This window comes from Budorcas taxicolor, chromosome 13, assembly GCF_023091745.1.
Source record: "Budorcas taxicolor isolate Tak-1 chromosome 13, Takin1.1, whole genome shotgun sequence".
Taxonomy (NCBI): Eukaryota; Metazoa; Chordata; class Mammalia; order Artiodactyla; family Bovidae; genus Budorcas; species Budorcas taxicolor.
In genome coordinates this window covers 21,869,161-21,888,039 of record NC_068922.1, presented here as the reverse complement: position 1 = coordinate 21,888,039, position 18,879 = coordinate 21,869,161, and the positions used below count along the sequence as shown (strand labels likewise).

Genomic DNA, 18,879 nt, shown 5'->3' with positions numbered 1-18,879 from the left:
TCTGCCAGCCTCCTTTTTTTTCCACCCCCGCAGCTTCCTATCCTTGCTTAGCTCTTTAAAATAAGTACTCTGAGACTCTTGGTTAGTTGAATTGATTCACAGTGCTCTGTTTTTTGTTTTCCAAAATGATAGGTTTATTATAAATCTCAGATGGGAAGAGCTACAGCCCTAAGTGTAACTCCTGAAATGGAAAGAGTAAAGAAGAATCAAGAAAATATTAGTTCGGCAAGTTGTTTTATTCACTTGGGGCTATCATGAAGGACCTGTACTTTATTATCTATTTGCAGACCAAGAAGCTTTTGTAAGATATGCAGAAAGTACATGTGTTATTTCAGATGACATCTGAAAGCCGCCACTGTCTAACTTTACATTGTCCTGAACCCTACTGATGTTTCCAGATGTGACCAACACTTATATTTAAAGTTTCATTTTAAACTGAATTTATGTTCATTTAAACAATGAATCATGTTATTTTAGCCCATGTCTTTGAAAGTGGTAGTCTTTGATGTATAAGTTAAACAATTATCATTTTACAGATGTATTCCATTGAATGTTGATTATTAAGTCCTCTCTGCAAAACAAAATAAGAAATGAATCATTACTCCAAAGTAAGGACTTAGGGAAAAAACAGTCCTTAAATATATTTAACACAGAAATCGGTTACTCATTGAAGTTCCGTGTTGCATGTCAGTGTCTTATTTGGGGAATGCGCCTTCTCTCAGGAAATATCAGGGCTTCCGTTCTGAGTGCATGTATGCACACATGTCTGCAATAATCCATATCCTGACCTTACACAGAATCAGCCTCACAAAAAGCAGTGTTCTGATAGTCAGATGTCAGAAAGAGCTTTATGCCTGGGAATCAGCATTTAGATTTTAAACTGTGCAGCTCTCTAGTGGCATTTCTGCCCAGAGATGCACAACACAAATTACCTTTAAGCTGTGGCTGTTTAGAGGGAACCTAAGATGGATACTTAATGAGTCTTACCATCTGCTCTGGTCAAATAAAAGGAAATATTGATAGAGGTATGTTTGTTATGCATGCTTCCACAGTATTATGGCGGAAAATGGAGAAATAGAGAAACAGAAGAAGAAATTTAGGTTCCATTTAGTTTTGGATTTTCCCTATGGATAAAGTATTTCCCACTTTTACAGACTCATGGTTAGTGGATGTTGGTCACTTACACATTTGTATTCAGTTGGTAGAGAGATTTAGGTCATCTTTGCTGTAGCCTTTAAAGGAGACCATCAAGGGTAAATTTTTAGCTCATTGTTCTAGAAGGAAATGCAATTCACTAAATAAGTTACCTGGGAAGTAATTCAGAATATGTTGTATATGCCTCCCTCATTTGGAAAGCTTGAAAAACTTATGTAATTTTTAAATTATAGTTGTCTTTTTGTGAAGTATGTTCTGTTATTTACTTTGCAGGTAAAATATACCCAGGACCAGAAACAGATGAAAGGTAGACCAAGTCTGATTTTAGATACACCTGGTCTCAGACATGTCAAAGAAGCTCAAAATCATATTTCAATGGTAGGGTCCAACAGGTCCTCCATCCGTGACTAATAAGGAGTGGCACCACCCCACGCACTGATGGCATTGTTCACCATTAATCTGGATAACTAACAAAGCATGGAAAGGCCCATGGGCCCACCCTTTGGGGGGAGCTTTCTAATCTTACTGAAATGTACAGGAAATATTCAGTCTAATAAAATAATTTTTCTCACTGATTTTTTCGGGTGTGTTTTTATTTCTAACATGACTGCTACTATAAATGCTTTTTATGGAAGATACTTGCTTCGACTTTTTTTTTTTCCAGTTAATATTAAGATGGAGTTTGGTGTGTTTACATGTTTAAAGAATATGAAAATATGTATTTTTTAAAAAACAATCTCACGAGATATATTTTATATACCATAAAGCTCACCCATTTAAAGTATACAAAGTGGTTTCTAGTATAATTTACAGAGTTAAACAACCATCATCCTAACCTAATTTCAGAATGCAAAAAACACGTGTTTTGAAGTATATGTTTTTGTAACTATATACAAAGATTGTATATATAGTTATTTGTAACTTGCTCTCTTAATCTAATTTTAAATAATATTGCTTTCTTAAATAATTGTATAGAAATAGCTTATCATTTTATTGCATACTAAAGTTTAAGAGATAGGAAATTAACTTATACCTAAGTGAGTACATTTTAGAAAGTAACTAGGATTTGAAAAATGAATCTTTCAACACTTCTTACTTGTATACAAGCTTATATATTAAAAGAGCTGCTAACTGTAATGATGGAAAGCATTGTGAAAATGTCAGCACTTGATTTCTGATGCTTGGAAACTGAAATTTCATAGATTATTTTTAGAATAATTGGAAAAAATACGTTTATGTAGAAAATAATCTAGATGCAGCTGATATAGTAACTGTCTTTATACTCAAATTTTGTGAGCTGTGTAGCATTCAGGAAATTTCAGTTTGAGTTACTATGGTTTTTCCCCCTTTCAGGTGAAATATCATGAAGATTTTGAAAAGACAAAGGGAAGGGGCTTTACTCCTGTTGTGGATGACCCTGTGACAGAGCGAGTGAGAAGGAACACCCAGGTCGTCAGCGATGCCGCCTATAAAGGTGTCCATCCTCACATCGTGGAGATGGACAGGAGACCTGGAATCATTGTTGGTAAGCTGACTGGCCTGCTTGGCAGGTCTGCACAGTCAAAATGATCGTGCATTCCCTGTTTTTATTAATGGAATTCGCTTCCTTATTCATCAGACCCCTCCTCAAATGCGTGACGTGGTGCCCAGGTGAAAGTGGATCAAAGGCAAAGTGTTGTTTGCACTACGTTGGAGGGAATTATTCATGGCCTTTGCCAGGTGTTATTGCAAAGTCATTCTGTAGTTGGACATTCTCTGTTTTTAATAACCTTCTGGTCTTGAGTGTTCCTACTTGCTACGCAAAGAAGCAGCCCAAAAATCAGACATAGGTGATAATGAAGATTAAGCAATTATTTTGTTTCCCTTTAGCTTACGTGGGCTTCCCTGGTAGCTCAGATGATAAAGAATCTGCCTGCAATGCAGGATACCTGATTTCAATGCCTGGGTTGGGAAGATCCCTGGAGAAGGGAACAGTTACCCATTCCAGTATTCTTGCCTGGAGAAGTCCGTGGACGGACCATGGGGTTGCAAAGAGTCGGACACAGCTGAGCATCTTTCACTTTCACTTTTAGCTTATGTACTGATCAATAATTGTACTGCAGACATCGTCTGCATGGGTAACAGAACAGAAGTAACCCCATATAGGTCCTTTGACATCAAATAGACATGCCTGAAAGATTCTGATGGTTTCCACAATGTGAGTAGCTTATTTTTTTTTGAATATTATTTCTGAACTGGGAGAGTAGAGCTGTCTGAAAGTCTCACAAATCAGAGAGAAAGGAGCCTCAACCTGCTGTTCTTTTTGTCATCCAGGGAAAATCTTAGGAACATAGTGTTGAATGGTGACAGAGTGAGCAAGGTTTGTACTAAAAGCTAAGAAAGGAAAGGAAAGATACTGATTTTTTTCAGTTTGTTCAACATTTGTTTCTGTTGTAGGAAGATAAGTTTTTTAATTTTTGTTTTGTTTTCTTAGACAAAAACCCTGTAGTTGCCTCTTATAAATTACTCGCATGTCCTTACTCAGGAGTTTTAACCCAACATTTTCCCTGTTTCAGTGTGTGGAGAGCATGAGTGATGAGGGTTTGGGGATGTGGGAGTGGTGTGGTGTGCATGTGTGAGAAGTCACAGGCTCCCTGTGGAAGGTCAACAAAGAATAAACCATGCAACTTATATTTGATCGCAAGGTTTTTTAGCAAATCCTGTGAGTGTGAATCACACTGTGAGTGTGAATATCCCTCCGTTCTTCTCTGAAGTCTGCTGCACAGTGGGTTTGCCTATATTACATGCTTGCTTTTTGCACATGCCCCTTTTCAGACTTTTGTTTGACTCTCTTGGGTGCTGACTTTTTTTAAATTTTTTAATTCATTCTTGATTTGTTGATTTCTTCCTTTGGTAAAAGACCTCAAAGTTTGGCGCACAGATCCTGGCTCCATCTTCGACATTGATCCCCTGGAAGACAATATTCAGTCTAGAAGTCTACATATGCTTTCTGGTACTGCTTACGTTTTGAGTTCCTCCCCATTTACATGGCTTTTGTCCTTAAAGTGAAACTGCTGTGAGCTGTGCAGGTTCATTGTGCCTTCTGTGTAATGTGAATTTTTAAGTTTGGGCTTCAAAAACCCAGGAGAGTTGCTGTGCTATTTAATATGCCACTAACCATTTATGAAAGCAAAACTTACAAAAGAGCTTTTTCGTATATCCTAGATTAGTTCTAGGTTTATTTTAAAGGTGTCTAGAGCTTACTTACACTTCCTTTTTATTAGTGAATATGATTTTAGAAATTCTCTGGGCTTTGAAATGCAGCTGTTTGGACTGCACTAAACTGCTAACATAAATATTTGTTTTATGAAAAGCACAACATTTTAAAGATATAGTTCTTTAATTTAAGGAATTCTTTGAAGACTTTTATATAAAACAGAGGAGAGATTTTCTACATAGCACTGTGAATGTCTTAAAATAGGTTTTCAACTATCCTTAAAATTTATCTCTGAGTTTTTATAAAATGCAAAATTTGTAGTTTACATAGGAAGTTTATATGACTTTTAACTTCAACTGTATGTTTATAATTAAAAGTAAAACCCAAATGGTTTGGATATTTGGATATAGCAATAGCAAGGGTTGATCTTTGTAGGCTTTCAGACCACATTTAGCAAACTGAAGATTTGACAGTTATGTGACTTTTTTAAACATATAAATAGATCTATCATTTAGGTCCTTCTCTGTCCCCTATTGTGACTCCAAGATTAAGTGTTAACATTAACAAAATTGAAAGCCCAAGGCAAAGTAGAAATTCTAATATTTATATAGTAATTTGATCCACATAATCAGCCAAATTGTCATCCAAATTTTCTAAAAATAAAGAAAAGGCAACAAATGCTGTATCATTAGTGATATTTGAAAAGAACTATTTATAACCAAACTTTTGATAGAAATTTACTAATTTGCCAGTGTCTTCTTAGTTCTTGTCAACTTCTCTCTCCTTTAACATTTAGACCAAATTGAGTGTGAATGATGATTAAGTTATTTGTGTTGTTGATAATATGTACTGAAGTTTGGGAATAGATGGCTAGAGTTTATAATACCTGAGCTTTGGGGTTGCAATTTAATGAGGGATTATTTTTCTTCCTTGTTAAATTTTTAAGTAATTTTTTTGGTTTCTTTGTTCTTCAAGTCACTTAATCACAAATATGAATATTTTCCCTCCAATATAGAAAAGGCAAATCTTTATAGGAGACAACGGTCTCGGTCTTACTCGAGCAGTACTTTTGGTACAGGTCTGGGAGATGACAAATCAGAAATATCCGAGATTTACCGTAGCTTTTCATGCTGCAGTGAGGTAACAAGACCATCTGATGAAGGAGGTATCAAACATTAACCACTCTCAGAAGTCTCTTTTAATGTATCACAAGTGTGTCTATAACAAATTCTTCACTTTTGCACAAACATATGGCATGGATATATTTTAACATTTAAAATTATGTTTAGAAAGTTGAGTCTTTTTAAAAAACTAATAATATGCATTTTTGCATGCTTGTTTTTCCTATCTTTCCTCACTGTTTTCACTGAAAACGGATCTTTAATGACAACAGGGTCTTGGGATCTGCTACGTGAATCTGTTTCACAGGAGTTGTAAGTGATGGATATACACAGCCAGAGTGGAAACTTGAGTTCTGTGGAGTTCATATCTGATTTCCATTAAGGAAAATCAATCTTATGGTTATAGTTAAGTGGCTAAGAGAGTGCTATGAATTTGTGTGTTTAAATATTCATATACAGTTGCAGACAGAGTTAGATCTTGCCAAAAAGAAATGGGGTATGTACTTGGGATGTGAGATTTTTAAAAAATGGAAAATACTGTTGATTGTTAATAATCTTTGTATCTTATATTACTATCCTTGTCCTCTACATTCTTCTGTTTTCTGGATCCAAGCTGATGGCTTAGGTCTAGAAATCGGTCGTTGAAATTGTTTTGGATGTTGAACTTCTCTAGCTGTTATTAAAGGTTAAGCCTAAGGTACAGCCACATTTTAGTGCCGTGGGGAGGGGAGAGGAATGAACACAGAACAAAAGGAAAACTGAATTTCCATTACAACCAAAGGCCATAGCACTGAAATCCCTAAGGCTGGAGATTTTGAAGTGGAGGAGTTTAACATCTTGGGAAAAGTAATGTGACTATGGACCCAATGAAGCTATGAAATCTCTTGCAATTGAGTAATTGTTTTTTTTTTTTTTTGCACTGATAGGAAAAACCCCTTTGAGAAGAAAATCAATTACAGTCAATAATCTTAAATTGTACATTCAGACTTGCCTTAGCTTGGTAGAAAGATGTTTCTTTTTAAAATTTCAGATAAAGTGAGGTATAATTGACATATAAAATTGTAAGATATTTAAAGTGTACATCATGATGATTTGATATATGATACGTTGTGAATGGATTCTCCCCAATTAGTTAATTAACATATCCATTACCTCACAAATATATCTTCTTTTTTCCCTTTGGCAAGAGCACTGAAATTCTACTCTGTTAACAAATTTCAGACAGCACAGTGTTATCAACTATAGTCACTGTGTTATTCTTTAGCTTCTTGTACCCTATTCATTGTGTAGCAAAAATTTGTACACTTTTACCAATTTCTACCTATTTCCTCCAGCCTCTGGCAACTACTGTTCTGCTATCTGTTTCTATGAGTTTGACTTTTCTTTTTTTTTGGCTTGATCTTTGTAGAAAGTTTTTAAGAGTCTCCTTCCTCTATGCTTCTAATGTTTATGAACTAGTGCTTTTTTCTTGTAGGTAAGATAAAGGTGTGAGAGCTCCTCTTTCAGTGTCTGCTTATCTAACAAAGGATTCAGTAACTTTAATTTTTGGCTTGGGGCTATTGATTTCTCTCTTCCATGTCCTCTGTGACTCTACAGAAGTACAGAATAATATTGATGCCTGGTAAGATAAATAAAACCCAAAGCAAATACAAGAATAAATTTCCATCAACCTTATTTAACTTTCTCAGTTCAACGTGGTAGAACTGATGTCTCTCACAAAAGCGATGCACCACCTTAGAGTCTTTGCTTCATCAGGGACCCTTTAACTTCATGTCTGAACACACAAACACAGCATTCATTCATTTAATCACCAAATGTTTGAGTGCTTTTTGTGCATCAGCCAAGAGCTCAGATCTGGCAGTGTACATAGCAGTGAGCAGCAGAGATATGCATCTGCTCTAAGGGGTTTGGAGTCTGGTGAAGACCCTGACATTGAGCAGATACTTACCCAAGTAATCTGTAATTATGAACAGAGTAAGTGCTGGGAGGGGAGCACGTGGGGGCCACAAGGGGGTACTCCATCTGGCCTTGATGTCATGGGAGCCTTCCTCAGGGAAGGAAGATTTGAGCTGAGATGTGAATGCTAAATGGAAGTGAACTATGCCAGTGGGCTTTGGGAAAATAATGTTTCTCAGAGACAGAACAGAACACAGAAGTGGTGCATCAGTGAGACATTCAAATGGAGGCATTGAACAGGCAGTTAGAGTCCAGAGGAAGAGGCTGCACTGGAGATAAATGGGAAGTCATCACCTGTGTCCGTGATCAGGTCTTGGATTCATCTGTGTGGAGAAGGAGAGTTTGAGCCCCCTCCTGCAGGTTTCTCAGCTCCGTCTGTGCCAGGGAGGAGTTTGGCACTTGTCTCCGATTCTGTTGGCTCATCTAAAAACCCACTGTTGTTGGTTTATCTTCTCTTCCTCCTCTCAAGCCCCCACTACTTTCTAATTATTTCTAGCAAGAAGACCCTACACTCTGCCAAAATGAATAAGACATGTCTCCATTGAAAGAAAGTATACATAAATGTTATTATATTTATAATGGAATTTGAGTAAGAGTAACAAAGGGACGGGGGAGTCTGGTGGGCTGCTGTCTGTGACTGAAGTGACTTAGCAGCAGCAGCAGCACATGGTTAAGAGAGAATAATTACATTTTTTTAAAGTGGAGGGACATCAGACTCCGTGAAAGGTGGCAGAAGGAAGATTTTTGGCAGGAGAGAGTGTCTCCATAACTTAAATAATGCCTTGTAAGAAAAGCTGACTCCTTGGAGGTGTTTATAACCTGTCATTCTTAGTCACCTGTTAAAAGGCTTGTGTTTGGTGACATTTCCAATTTTGGAAAGTTGATATTGAGGTATATATAAAGCAAAAGTGTAGATGTACCAGTAAGTTTTGATAACATTAACACAGTGGCATACCCACAGTATATCTAGGTTAATTCAAAAAGATTTGGGGATACCTAAGAATATGCTTCTAATTTTAAGTGAAGCAAATCATATTCTACTCATTGGTACCTTATGTCTGTATTCAAACAGTCAGTGACATATCTAACCTAATAAGTCCAAAAGTGCCTCCTCACCTTCTCCACAACATTCTGCTACTTTTCCAGGCCCCCGGGTTGCTAAGTAGCGACTGCGGCTTTCCAGATACTAACTTCACATCCTTAGGGATCATCCTCCACCCTTGTGTTTTACTTACATCCACATCCAGATCATTAACAGATCTTGTCAGCTTGCCTGGGACGAACACATCCAGAATTTGACTGCATGGCCCACCTCTACCCCTGGCCCCCGCCGTTCCCCCATTTCAGCTGCTGCCCTCTTTGCCTCCAGTCATCACAGAAGTTTCCAGATGAGTTTCCAGCTTCTGTTCTTGCCACCCCAAGCCACCAGCCCTCTCTGCCTTGGTCTCTTCTCCACCTGGTAGCCAGAGGCTCTTTGCTGCTAAGTCAACTTCAGTCATGTCTGACTCTGTGTGACCCCATAGACGGCAGCCCACCAGGCTCCCCTGTCCCTGGGATTCTCCAGACAAGAACACTGGAGTGGGTTGCCATTTCCTTCTCCAATGCATGAAAGTGAAAAGTGGAAATGGAGTTGCTCAGTCGAGTCTGACTCTTAGCAACCCCATGGACTGCAGCCTACCAGGCTCCTCCGTCCATGGGATTTTCCAGGCAAGAGTACAGGAGTGGGGTGCCATCGCCTTCTCCGATGAATGAGTCTACCTATTTGTAAAAATGTGACTGATGAAAACAGTGCAATCACTAGGTTATCACACTGTACGAGTTCAGTTGTCAAGAGGGAGTAACTCAAAGGACATCACACAATCTATAAACCAGCTGGAAGGAGCCATCCAGACTTTGCCCTGCTGAACCCTTTCTGGGCGATGATTAGACAAGTCCTCATAGATGGTATACTGTGTGCAGACGCGCTGATCAGAATCAGGTTTGGCACGGTACGCAACTCTATTGATGGTTTGAGTCACATCACTGTCTGGCTTGGGCTTTCTAATGAGGATCTGGCCCCCACCGGCAGCGACAAGCTTAATAAGGTTGTCCTTTGGATGGTGTTTGAAGGTTCCCCCAAAATAGATGTAACATCCATCAAACAGCTTTGACAACAGCTGTTCTCTGTTGAGCCTGCTTTTCTGTGGTCCTTCAGGAATTTCATACTTTTCTTCCTGTTCACATTCTTTGCTTTGCAGACATGCTTTCACCCATTCAAATTTTAGGATCCAGCATCCACTGAGAATTCCAAGCATACATTTCAGGGTGCTTTGAACTGTATCACCAGGACATGAGTTACTGTACTGACATGAGTTACATGTACTGACATGAACTACTGTACTGTCAAACTCAGCAGTTTTTAGCCTTTAAGAATCGTTGCAAGCTCACTGAGCATTCCTAAAGATGATTCCTAAGGATGAGGCTCTTTAGGAAACACCTAAATCTAATACCAGTTAGATCACATCATTCTTCTGCTACCATTTCATGCTGAATAAAACACAAATCCTTGCTGTTGCCTACAGGGCCCTCTTCGGACCTGGGCCCTGACTGCCGCCCTGAACCATTTCCTGCTTTTCTTGGTTCACTCATCCTCTCTCCCCATCCCAGTCTCCCTGCTTTTTACCCACCTTTGCACCTGCGTGTGCCCCCAGCTTGAAACACTCTCCCTCCCACTGCACCTGAGCTGTTTGCTTGTCTAGACCTATTTTTCTTCATATCTTTGCTCAGGATCGCTTGATCAGAGAGACCCTGTCTAACTACCAGATATAAAACAGGACTGCTTCCCATTCTGTCTGGCCCTTTACTCTTTGCTCTTTATTCATAGCACTCGACATCACCTGAGATATATATTTATTTGTTTATGTGCTTGTCTGTCTCTCCTAACTAGGATAGATGCCCATAGTGAAAGTGAAAGTCGCTCAGTTGTGTCTGACTCTTTGCAGCCCCATGGACTATACAGTCCATGAAATTCTCCAGGCCAGAACACTAGGTAGCTTTTCCTTCTCCAGGGGATCTTCCCAACCCAGGGATCGAACCCAGGGCTGGGATATTGGCTGGTTTGTTTACTATGACTACTCTGTCTCTAGATCTTAGAATAAGCACTCGGCAAATATTTGGTGAATAAATGAAATGGTCAAATGAATTTTTTCCCACTTATTCCACTCCATTTTTTAAACCAATTGAGATATAATTGACATATAAAGTTGTATTAATTTTAGGTGTACAAAATATTAATATCTGAAAATTAGAACTGCATATATAAATATATGTATGTTTTTTTAAAAAATATGAAATTTTGTTATGCAAGGCCTTCAAGAAAAGCCTTCCATTTTTGTTTTGATATGTTTCAATGACATTAAAGCATAGCTGAAAGAGAGAAAAAAAGACCTGAAAGTGGAAACATTCCCAGGATAGTTTCTTTTCTGATGGGGAGGCAAAGAAGTAGTACCCATGAGGTCCTGGTTGCTTTGAAATTTGGGGTCCCCTTTGAAATGCATGCTGTGCTGGGCCCTGGTCAGGAGGTGCTGAGTGAGTCTGTAGAAGGAGGTAACTTTCATGGTGATGACAGCGGTTTGATGAAAACCTTTAGTGTCCTCAGTTAAAACACATACATTTGTTTAAATACTATTCTGAAAATTGGAAGGGACTTTAGAACAATGCTTATTATTGGTAAGATGGAGAAAAAAGAGAATGTTTCTATTTAGAGATGCCATCTTTTTCTTTATTTCAGATTTTACTGATTTCTTTCCATTTAGATTAGAATTTCATATGATAAAAAGTTTGATGTCCCAGAGATGTGACCTTTCATGTTGGGCTGACTCCCTGCTGTCGAGATGGCGTGTATGGTAGCAGCTTATCCTGTGGTGGACAGAACGGTGTGCAGAGGCAGGAGGCTTCATCCCACTCTCGCACTCCTCGGTCTGGGGTCTCAGGAGGTCACCTGATCTTACCCGGCTCAGATTCCACTTCTGTAACAAGTAGCTTTTCTAAGATGTTTTACATTTCCTAAGCCAAGTGCCATAATTGAAATAAACTCTTGTTTTCTTCTTTGTCTTCTTTTCTATGTATGAGAATGTGTTTATGTCCTGAAGGTGACCTGCTTTACTTTGTGTATTGAATGACTGGACAGTTATGAGAATTATAGTTTTGGGGTCCTTTTTCTGAGTTACAGGAAATTTAGGTTGTTAGGACAAAGGGTTAAACAATCAGCTCATTTCCTTGAGGCAGAAGTACAATGTTTTCATCACTCACATTTGGTTTTCATGAGCATTAACATAGCAACCTTCTCCTTTGCGTTTTTATCATTGTTGTAGTTATGCACTTCTCATGATATTTTCCCATCTTGCTTTGATTGCTGAATATTTTCATTTTCTTATGGGATTATTTTAGGCTTTCTTTAGTTTTAGGTCTACTTTCTAAGATATTACGTTACCAAAGGGCTTGCATTTTCCATCTCTACTCTGTTGCCTTGCTTCAATAAAGGAGGCTTTTATTTAAATGTCATCTAATTTTGTTTTGATTCTTGAATGGTATTATTTGAAATTATCTTTATTGCCTTTTGGTACTAGATTAGGTTAACTTATTTTCATTTGACACACATTTCCTTGAGTGGGAATAATCCTGATGATTTCTGCTTATTTCACTGCAAGGTTTTCTTTGATCTTTGTGTTTGTCTTTAGGTCACTTGCCGGCAACATGTATTTGCCTTCTGGTACTGCTTTGTATTTCTTTGGTTTCTTTTAATTCACAGTGTTTTGTATTACTTATATTTTTATGTGTTTGCCATCTCACCCAGTGTTTACTCTTCTAGTTCAGTTTTGCTTCAGGCATTTTGTGTGTTTCTGTTTTCCTCTGGAGCATAAAGGGGATGGGCGTGTGATGGGGAGGAAAAGCAGATGCACTTTTCAAAGCCGACCTTCTCAATGTCTCAGCCTTGTGAACTTTTCCGTTTTGCTCTGGAAGGATCTTATTGGACGAGAATCCTCATTCTGCCTTAAGTGATGGAAAACAAGTTTCTGAATTCTGGGACAGTCCCAGCTAGGCTGTGCTTTATAGCATTCCATTCCATATAATATATCCTCAAAAGAGGTTAGGTTGCAAGAGATGCTTCAATACCTTCTGGAATTCTCAGTATATGGTCTGTAGATGTGCCAAGACGGCAGTGCACCAACTAGATAGCCAGCAGCCCTGGTTAAACACCCATAATTCCATTTGTCCATTAACCAAACATTTATCCAGTATCTCCCATATTTGTGAGATTCTGGAAACACAAATATAAAAGATAAGGTTATTGTCATCAGTGAACTTGCTTTTTGGTGGGTGAACCAGATGCGTGAACCCATTGTGCTCATGAAGGCATTGTAATGGAGAGTTAGAATCAGCCAGGCTGACTGATGGGAAAGAAGTGTTTTAGGCAGAGAAGGAGCATGTGAGAGAGAATATAGCACATTGGAAACTTAATGTATTTGGCATACATTAAGCCCGGGGACTGTGCATCTAAGAGATGAGCCAGAGCTGGAGAGTGGGTGCTGCTGAGCCACTGTCTCTTCAGAGGCAGAGTTCTGCTGAATATAATTGAATATGGTTTCTTTGCATGTTTCCTTGGACTTCATTGTGCAGGAAACGTAGAGGCAATTTAGAGGACCAGTTACGTAGCCTGGTAAGCCACCGAGTCTCTGCCTTGGAAGTTTAATGCGCTTAAGCATCCATTTTGCTTTGAATAATCTAGATTTTACCAAGAGTCTTGACTCTTTGGGCATCAAATGACCACAAGGTCTTAGTCTTCGGGAGGGATTAATGGTGTAGAGACAGCCTGGTGGATTTTTATTTCAAATATCACAGCTACTCTTAGTGTTAACATTTGTCATTTGTGTAGAAGAGCAGAAACATCAAAACCTAAGCACCTTCGTTCCTACTCTAAGACTCCTAGACTCCAGACAAAATAGTCAACAGCTGGATATTTACTAGGCATCTTAAATCTTATGTCTAGAACCAAAATCTTACTTCCTATCTTCCCCACAAAACAAACATCTGCTCTTGCCTTTGTTCACCAGCTCAGCTGATGACACAACACTTCACCTCAGTACTGAGGCAAAAACCCTGGCCTCGCCCATTACCTTTTTTCCTCTCACTTCACATCTAATCCATCTGTAAGCCTGTTGACTCTGTCTTCAAAATGTATTTATGTCTCATCCAGCCATGTCTCACCACGTCCACTGCACCCCAAGAGGATCACCATTCTGTCTCCTAGAGATTGCAGATACTGGCTCCTGGTCTTTGTAATTCCATTCTTACTTTTTCAGGCTGGCCACCACTCAGCTGCCAGTGACCTTTAAAAACTTGTACCTGATCTCATTACATCTTTTTTCAAAATAATATAATGGCTTCAATCACACTGTGTCTAAAAACTGAGATCCAGTCTGCAGCGTGTCAAATCGTCTGGCCCTTGGTCTTGTCCCCTGTTCATCTTCTCCTGGACTACCTGCTCCAGCCACACAGACCTCTGAGCTATTGATGTTAGGTGTTCTCACATGTGGGCCTTTGCAATCTCTGATGCCTTTGTCTGGAGCAGTCTATCCCAGATATTTCTGTGGTTTGCTCACTTCTTTCAGGTCTTTGATTAAATGTCAACTAATCAGAAAGTGGGTGACAGAGGATGAGATGGTTGGATGGTATCACCAACTCAATGGACATGAGTCTGAGCAAGCTCCAGGAGATAGTGAAGGGCAGGGAATCCTGGCATGCTGCAGTCCATGGGGTCACAGAGTTGGATATGACTTATACAACTATACAACAGCAACAACAAATCAGAAAGGGTTTCCTTGATCGCTCTGCCTTGAAATCTCTCAACCCACACACACTCATAACTATCCCTTTGCTTTGCTTTAGTTTTCTCTCTATATTTTTTTAAGCTCTGCTGCTGCTGCTAAGTCGCTTCAGTCGTGTCCGACTCCGTGCGACCTCATAGATGGCAGCCCACCAGGCTGCCCCGTCCCTGGGATTCTCCAGGCAAGAACACTGGGGTGGGTTGCCATTTCCTTCTCCAATGCATGAAAGTGAAAAGTGAAATTGAAGTCACTCAGTCGTGTCCGACTCTTTGCAACCCCATGGACTGCAACCTACCAGGCTCCTCTGTCCATGGGATTTGCCAGGCAAGAGTACTGGAGTGGGTTGCCATTGCCTTCTCTGTATTGAGGCATAATTGACATATAAATTTTGCACCTATATAATCTATAAATTTTGATGAGTTCAGACATGCACATATGTCTGTGATACTGTCACTACATTAAGGTGATGAACATGTATACCACCTCTAAAAATTTCCTTGTGTTCTTTTGTGTGTACATTTGTGTGTTGTGATAAGAACACTTAACATGAGAACTACCCTTTTAAAATATTTTAAAGTGCGTAATACAGTACTGTAAACTGTAGGTGCAGTTTAGACCTCATATTAGACATTCATGTATATTGTAGAGTATATAAATATATTCTACTTAAATTTGATCTGAAATTTAAACAGCTTTGCTGCATGTGTTAAATCTCTAAAACTTGGCATTAGTCTTTAATTTATTAGTGTTAATTAAAGTTAATTTGACTTGAATGTAGCCTATTATATTTTTTAAAAAAGAAGTCATGTAGAATGTATCACCAGAATGTAACATTGAGACCTATGTTTATTACAATACCTGAATCAGCTAATGACCTTTCATAATGAAGACATCAGTAAATTATTCCTACATTAACACTTCCATTCTCATATAAATAATTTTCTCTCAGTGTTTTGTTTATTGAGGACATCTCTTCTCAGTAGGGACTCAATAGAGTAGAAGTGCCCATCAGAATTCTGAAATTCATGCCTTTTATGGCCCCTCTCTTGGTGTACTCTAGCTTCTTGTTTAATTATGAAATACGTGGAGTCAGAGAATTGAATGGACCATGTGGCTTTCCTTCCGGTGCCTGGAACAGGACCAGGAGCGCTTGGTTGGTGAAGAGCTTGAACAAGTCATCGCTTTCCTAGGCTCAGTGAAGACCACTAGGATCTGCTTTAAGTTCCTAAAGAACAATAGACATCATGGAGAGCTTAATTTGCTATGAAACAGGAAACAGAAATGTTAAACGCAGGCACAATAATAAACTGCTAATGTATTTTAAAGGGATGGGTATGTATCCAGTCAGCAGTGTTTCTAAATATCTGTTAATATGAATAGTGTCCATAAAGTCACAATACTTTGCCCAGTATTCACATTAATTTTTTCTGTTGATTCTGTTTTTCCACTGAAGATTTCTGGTTTATGATTTATAGATGGTTTTCTGTCCCAAGTTCATGTTATTGGTTTTCAGTGATGAGCATTTTTAAAATTAGATAACCAGAACAGCCTACAAGGAAATACACTCTGGATTTTAAACTCTTTGCCTTCATTTAAAATAAGCTTTCCAGGATTTCTATTTTTGCCACTAATTCAGTTTTGTGATTACTGATTGACAACCCTTAATCCCCTGAAAAAAAAATCCAATCCTTCCCAGCCTGACTTCTGTAAATAAAGTACATTCAATAAGAGAATCCCAGTTATATTATTTCCCTTCTGTGTATTTGAGTGTTGTTTCCCATCCAGTTTTGAGATGTCTACTAGAATCTGTCAAAATCTGTTTAATATCTTCATTTAAGTTTAAGGCTTCTCTGGTGGCTCAGATGGTAAAGAATCTGCCTGAGTGCGGGAGACCAGTGTTTGATCCTTGGGTTGGGACGATCCCTGGAGAAAGGAATAGTTACCCACTTGCCTGGAGAATTCTATGGACAGAGAAACCTGGCAGGCTACAGTCTGTGGGGTCACAAAGAGCCTGGTGGGCTACAGTCTGTGGGGTCACAAAGAGTTGGACGTGACTGAGCAGCTAACACTTTCACTTTAAGTTTAGGAAGGTTTAAGGAGTTGATTGAAATACTGAATTTCTGTGGTGAAACGAATCTATAGGAAAACAAATGATTCCTTTATAATATAAAATCCAGTTAGTAGAATATTACATAATTATATTTAGCCATTTAGTCAGTACATCTAGCCTGGGGGGGAAAAACACGCAATGTAGATTGTTACAAACTTTTCTTTAGTTCTGTTGCTCCCCCAAGAAAAAGGTTCAGGGCTCTGACTGAATTTGAATTCCTTAGAGAGACTCATATTCCTAGTATCAATAGACTTGGAATGAAAGAAACGTCATAAGTTTCCTTTTCTGAGTGTGAAGTTGGGGAAAGGATCAAATACTAATGAATAGCACTTGTTCCAAGATACACATGTGTCTTTCATTGATTTGCCAAAATTAAATCAAAGGATTCCATATGTGTCTGAAGGAGAACCATCTGACACTTGAAGTAGCAAACAATAAAACTTTAAAAATATATTTCCTGTGAAGCTAAGTTGATTGGGAAGAAGAAGGTTTGATCATCAAGAAGGATATAAATGTGGCTATAGCATCTGTGTCAAATGAGTAAGCTTTGAAAGAGCTTTATAAATCGTAAATGGCTACATGTAAAGGAGAGACTGGGCATTCTTGCTTTCTGTTTAGTATTTTATTATTATCTATTATTAAGTATTGTTGAACATTAGCAATGAAGATGGGAAGTGGTAGTTTTGGTTTTTATATAAATCAAAATTGAGGTCCAAGTTGGGTAATAGATTGAGTGTACATATATATTTACATTTCTGTCTTACACATAAAACAATCAAGATGTAATCTTATCTTTGTAGTCACAAATTTCCCTGTTCTCCCCCAACTTCCTATTTCATCCAGGTGCCCACATCCTCCCGCCCCAAGCCCCAGGCTAGTAGGTCATAGGGGTTGGATTGGGACTTTACAGAAACTACTTAAAATGTCCACAGGCTGATACAGCTGGGCAATGGATCGAGTTTCTGGCCTTCATTTTTCTCATTAGCTCCTGCCATCCAGGCTCCTTGTTATGCGCTGCTTCTCTTGTGACCAATGTCCTATTTCTTATTGTCTGATCTCTGCCCTCCTCCCAAACGCTCTGTTTATGCTGCATTTCTCAGACATTCTGGTTCTTGATCTTTATCTTACACCATATACCTGACCTTTGTACACCGAATTTATTTACTGTTCTGTCAGGCACTTTCCTAGAGCCTGTCTCAGTGTGCTTATAAACGTGTGCCTTGATCACAATGACCCCTTATTCACCTTCCTACCTGACTGGGACTTTTCATACCTGTCTATTTCTCTGGCCCCCACCACTTACCTTGAACTTAGAGCTTGGAAGCCAGACAATCCTTGACATTCAGTTTTCCACATCTCTCTATCTTCAAATCATATCAGAGGCACATTGCATCAGTTGCATAAATGTTTTTTCATTGGTTGAAAAACATGCCTGCTTATTCGCAAGTGTAATCAATACTGAGCGGTATCTAGATGTGATATTTAATGTAGCTTGTTACTAAGGCAGTCTAACGTAAAACTATTCAGGAAGTCCTCGTGGACTGATGATGTTCCTTAAGAGTTAGCATCTTATTGGCACTAGAATAAATGCATAGTCCAGTTTTATATCTTTAAGAATATATTACATATATTGATCCAATAAGTATTTACAGAATTGCTTCTTCAATAGCGTAATGAGATTTTCTTTCATTGTACTTGAATAATGGTGAATCTTGCTATGTAAGATTGACTTACACAATGTCAGCAGTAGTGGTCACTGAGAAAAATTGGGATTTGCTGTGAGATGACTTTTCAGTCATGGCATAATTTGCGTGCAATAGCTAGTCTTGGTGGTATGGCTTGCCTAAATGGAAACAGTGTCCCTATCTACCTGCTGTCCTTAAATTCTTTATTGCTTTCATCTTATGAGAGAACTGCCCCAAATTGTATAGTTCTTGTCAGGAAACCACATACATATCCACAGTGTGCATTCCTTCTTCTTTTTTTTTCTTTTGTCTTATTTTGGAGGACTGTGTGCATGTGGCTGTAGATACAGATATGTGCAATGTGGATTTTGTGCCTTGAGAATATTATTAAAGACTCTTTAATTTGGGGCAGAAATTATTTCCTTTTCCATCAGTGACAGCCCTGCTTGTATTTGTGGTTTGGGTTATGGTTATAGTTGGGGAGATTATTCTGGCTTTGATAGCTAAAATTTAGAAATACATCTCAGAAAAAAAACTATGCAAGTTGAAATTCAAATGTAAATGTAGGAATGAGTTGACTAGATTATTCTGAAGCAAAATACCAGATATTCTTCATCCAAAGCATTCTATTTCTATTTGAACCACATTATGTCACAGCTCAGTTCTGTCAGTTCAGTCATTCACAGACTGAAGTTTTCCAGAGAAAAAACAGTTAGCTTTGAAATCAAAACGTATTGCTTTTCTGGTTTTTTGAGACTAATTACGTTTAGCTGGAAGATAATTTAACATA

The 18,879-nt window shown here is 38.5% G+C and overlaps 1 protein-coding gene across 1 annotated transcript in view; it reads left to right on the top strand.

Annotated features, from left to right (window-relative positions):
- NEBL (nebulette) overlaps window positions 1–18,879 on the top strand; it is a 115,108-nt gene that overhangs the window by 84,301 nt on the left and 11,928 nt on the right. Inside the window, exons 22-26 of the mRNA XM_052651053.1 lie at window positions 133–225; window positions 1,429–1,533; window positions 2,509–2,680; window positions 4,055–4,147; window positions 5,367–5,516. Of these exons, the coding sequence (XP_052507013.1) occupies window positions 133–225; window positions 1,429–1,533; window positions 2,509–2,680; window positions 4,055–4,147; window positions 5,367–5,516 (613 nt within the window). The remainder of the gene's footprint in view (window positions 1–132; window positions 226–1,428; window positions 1,534–2,508; window positions 2,681–4,054; window positions 4,148–5,366; window positions 5,517–18,879) is intronic.